The sequence below is a fragment of the Trichomycterus rosablanca genome, chromosome 2, assembly GCF_030014385.1.
Source record: "Trichomycterus rosablanca isolate fTriRos1 chromosome 2, fTriRos1.hap1, whole genome shotgun sequence".
Lineage (NCBI taxonomy): Eukaryota > Metazoa > Chordata > Actinopteri > Siluriformes > Trichomycteridae > Trichomycterus > Trichomycterus rosablanca.
The window spans coordinates 60,449,478-60,453,899 of NC_085989.1; the positions used below are offsets into that span (position 1 = coordinate 60,449,478).

Here is a 4,422-nt window from a genome sequence, read left to right on the forward strand (position 1 = left end):
GATTGGTAATTTTAGTGGTATGTTGTTGTTGTGGTATCCCGTGTATCAGGGTATTAATAGAAAAATTTGTGCTAGAAGTAGTGTGTAGAGGAAGCAGGGGGGGGGGGCAGGACCCACCAGTTATCCAGATGGTGTTGGCTGATTTGTCTAAATATCAAGTAGATGATGATGAGGAGGATACCCTTGATGATGGGCCGGAAGACCAACCTCAAACAGTATAAGTGCTACTAACTCTGCTTAATTAAAGGTAAAACCGACCAGTCAAGATGAGGAGAGAGGACCGGCACTACTGATCACACACCACGACGAAGGAAGGAGACCTGGAATAACGGACAGAGACACTGTGGGGACTGGAAGACCCACTCCAAGGAACAGAAGTGCCACCAACTGAACCTGCCTACAGGAGACAAAACACAGCAGAAAGCCCGACGAAACCGACTGTATGGAAGAGGAGTCCAGTGGAGCCAACGGAACAGAACAAGAAGATGGGGGAGGATTTAGTTAGACTAGGAGAGAACAACATAAACATATAGTTCGCAGACACGTAGACCATCTTTGAAAACACTAGTTAAGTGCAACACACATAGTTTAGCTACAAAACACAAGGGGTTAGCTCAGGATTGTTTACGATGTATGTATGTTTGATACTCTGCTATTTTTAGGAGGGATATTCTCTGTGTTTCATCGCTTAAATGTTTGTGCTGCGGTGGAAACAGGTAAGACCGACAGGGGAGAATCCACGAGACAGTAGGAGTCATGCAGAGACACAGGAGCTATGGGCCCCTTCTGAATATCTGCAGCTCCGTCCTGTGGAGGACAACCTGAACGGACTTCCTGTAGAAGCTACGCACCCATCGTTTTATTTTTCTCGTTTTTGATTTCCTAATTTTAAATTGCTTTATTTTGTTTTCCTATTTTTTATTTCATTTTTAATTTTTTGTTTGTTTGTTTTGGTTTAGGGATAGGAGCTGTTGCGATAGGTACGGTTCCTTTAGTTTAACTGGCAGCCTTTTATTTTTTAGATACCTTTTATTGTAAACATTCAGCCCAGTGGCCATGTAGTCAGAAGGGGTTAAATTGGGGGTTGCTGACGGCTATCCTTTTCTCCTGAAATCTAGAAACAACTAACCTATAGTTAAAAGTTAATGTGAAAGCATTAAGATGCTTTCAAGGGGGGATTGTTAGGATTTTTGGAACTTAATATCATTATTAAACATCATTATTAAACATAAATTCAACACGGGGAGTTTTACGGCATTTTACGACAATTTCCCCGCTTTACGGCAAACATGCTGCATGGTTCTTTGTGCAAAATGGCGTCTGCCATGATATCCTGGCGAGGGGTCTTCCCGGCCCCTGCCGAAGGGGTGGGCGGAGCTTGGGCTTTTTCAGCACGTTTCATTGGCTCCACCAGTAGCGGAGGAGGAGGATCCTAGTCTAGTTTAAAAGGCTACGCTACCAGACGCTGGGTCTCTTTTCTTTGTTGGTGGTCTTCCAGATTGCAGGAGAAAGGAACGCTGATCGGCTTAGCTCTGGCATATTTTCACAGATCATTTTTACACTTAATAAAGTGTTTTGAAGAGTACTTTCTGGACTCTCTGACTGCTTCTTCAGGGCCTTTTGACAAAAAGATTCGTCACAACAGTATCCATATGCCATTGGACCGGAGTGCATTCATGGTCAATCCTCGTCCCTGATGGAACACTCTCTCATGATAGTGCTTGATGAGTAATGCTGACACATGACTGTCCTTTGGAAGGACCATCGGATGCTTCACGTGTGGATGTAGAGCAGCATGAGTTAAGCGCCCTCCCACTCTGAGGATACCTTGATCATCAAGAAATGGACTTAACCTGTATAGATTATTGACCTTGTTTTTGACTTGTGCCTCCTTGTTTCTCAGGACCTTTGAGAAAGTTGCTTCTTGAGCCATCTTAATTATGGTCAGCTCTGCTTCTCTCCTTTCCTCTAGACTAGTGGCTTCACAGGACCTTGGCTGGAGACCCTTGAATTGTTTCACATGCCGCTTGAGTCTGGCAATAGCTTTTACCATTCTAGACCAATTGGAGAATTTGTGCAGGCGATCTAACAACGACCTTGTCTCTTTCGCATGGATGTTGTGGACTTTCTTGAGTTCAGGATCACTGCTTGAGATTTCTCCCATCTTGACTTCTCCACTTGGTAGCTCCTTCTGCCACAGAAACCTTGGGCCAGTGAACCAGTCAGAGGATACAAGCTGCGCTACTGTGAGGCCTCTTGAGGTGTGGTCTGCTGGATTATCTTCAGAAGCCACAAACTTCCATTGTGTGGATTCTGTGCTTTGCTTGATGCGTTCCACACGATTTGCTACAAATACGTGAAATCTTCTAGCTTCATTATTGATGTACCCAAGGACAACCATGGAATCAGTCCAGAAGAATTCTTGTAGACACTCTAATTCCAGCTCCCTTTTGAGCACGTCACTGATGCGGACAGCTACTACTGCTGCTGACAGCTCAAGCCTTGGTATGGTTGTGACCTTTGTGGGTGCAACTCTTGCCTTCCCCATAACCAAGGAACAGTGAACTTCACCTGATTCACTGACTGCTCTGAGGTACGAACATACACCATAGCCTGAGACACTGGCATCGGAAAAATGGTGTAGTTCATAGTACTGTACTTTGAAGCTTGATGGAACGTAGCATCTTGGGATCTTAACATCAATCAGGTTTTGTAGGTCATGGAGCCAATATACCCACTGAAGTTGCAAGTCGTCAGGTAAAGCATCATCCCAGCTGACCTTGTCCCGACACATCTGCTGCAGGATCTGCTTTCCCATTAGAATGAAAGGTGCCACGAATCCGAGAGGATCGTAGACTGAAGCAACTGTGGACAAGACTCCTCTTTGGGTAAGTGGATTCTCCTTGATGACCACTCTGAACCGGAACTCATCAGAAGTCACGCACCACTGCACACCAAGGGCTCTTTCCATCTGCAGTTCACCTAGTGCCATGTCCTTATCTGTTGCAGCTTCAGCACATTCTTCTTTAGGAATGGTGGCGAGGACTTCTTTGCTATTAGAAACGAACTTGTGTAGTCGGAGTTGGCCTGTACTGCAAAGCTCCCTTGCTTCTTTCACCAGATGGATCGCTTGATCTGTGGATGCTACACTCGTCAAACCATCATCAATGTAAAAGTTCCGCTGTATGAATTTTAAGGTGTCATCACTGAAGCGTCCTTTTCCTTCAGCTGCTATGTGCTTGAGTCCATAGTTGGCACAACCAGGTGATGAAGCTGCACCAAACAGATGGACCTTCATTCGATATGTGGAGGGTTGGACTCCAAGATCTCCGTTCTCCCACCAAAGGAATCAAAGGTAATCTTGGTCTTCTGTCCTCACATGAAACTGGTGAAACATGCGTTCGATATCACTCATGATTGCAACCTGGCCTCTTCGGAAGCGAAGCAGAACTCCCACCAAGGTGTTTGTCAGCTCTGGACTGGTCAGGAGATGGTCATTCAAAGACGTCCCTTGGAACTTGGCTGAGCAATCAAAGACCACACGTATTTTCCCAGGCTTTTGTGGATGATACACCCCTTGATGCGGGATATACCACACTGGACCTTTGTGGAGGTCTTCTTTTGGGACCTTTTCTGCATCTCCACGGATTATGGTCTCATCCATGAAGGCCTTGTAGTCTTTATAATACTGCTCATTGTTTCTCAATTTTCTTTCCAGGCACTTGAGACGGTGAATGGCACACATCTTGTTATCAGGTAAGTTGGGTCTGTCATTCTTAAATGGGAGTGGCATTTCATAATGTCCATCACTCTTATGTACAATGCCCTGCTTCAATTTTGATAAGAATCGGAAATCTTCTTGAGAGATGTGGCTAGCTTCGGAAGCTCTTTCAGCGAAGTCAGATTCCAGCACCTTGATGATGTCTGTAGGTAAAATGACTTCTTTGATCTGTGTTCTACAGACGTAATGCACTTCACTTGTGAGATCTGAAGAGGACTGAAGACTTGGCATCACTTGTTTCACTATGACTTGATGGCTTACTCCAATTGCATCTCCATAGTTGAGACATGAATTACCGTAACCGACCACACTCCATCCCAAGTCTGTTTTCTGTCTGAAGGGCTGATTTTCTTCACCAGACACTACTTGTCTTGGTACGAGGGCTTGAGGACAATTATAGCCGATTAGTAGGCCAATGTCACAGCTTTGCTGAGGAGCAATCTCATCTGCAATGCTTTCAAGATGAGACCATACTCTCGCTGTCTCTGGTGTAGGGATATGGTTTCTATTTGCAGGTATAAACTCTCTGGAGTAGGTAACTGGAAGTGGAATTATTTTATCAGAATAGAACCCTCTTACTTGTAAACCAGACAGTTTCCGACAGGACACGACTGTGTTTCTTGAAGCAAGTGTAGAGAGCC

At 44.9% G+C, this 4,422-nt stretch overlaps 1 protein-coding gene across 1 annotated transcript; it reads right to left on the bottom strand.

Annotated features, from left to right (window-relative positions):
* Positions 1 to 286: 286 nt before the first annotated feature.
* LOC134303055 (uncharacterized) lies at positions 287 to 3,298 on the bottom strand. The gene is made up of 2 exons (XM_062988312.1): positions 2,097 to 3,298; positions 287 to 320 (listed from the first exon to the last, which is right to left on the bottom strand). The coding sequence occupies exons 1-2, from the start codon at positions 3,296 to 3,298 to the stop codon at positions 287 to 289; spliced, it is 1,236 nt and encodes a 411-aa protein (XP_062844382.1).
* Between the last annotated feature and the right edge of the window lie 1,124 nt (positions 3,299 to 4,422).

Excerpts from the sequence above, each read along its gene's own strand:
- LOC134303055 (XM_062988312.1), bottom strand. The coding sequence starts at position 3,298 with ATGAAGGTCCATCTGTTTGGTGCAGCTTCATCACCTGGTTGTGCCAAC. Across the intron at positions 321-2,096 it reads ATCCATGCGAAAGAGACAAG|GTCTCCTTCCTTCGTCGTGG; the intron begins GTCGTTGTTAGA and ends CCGTTATTCCAG.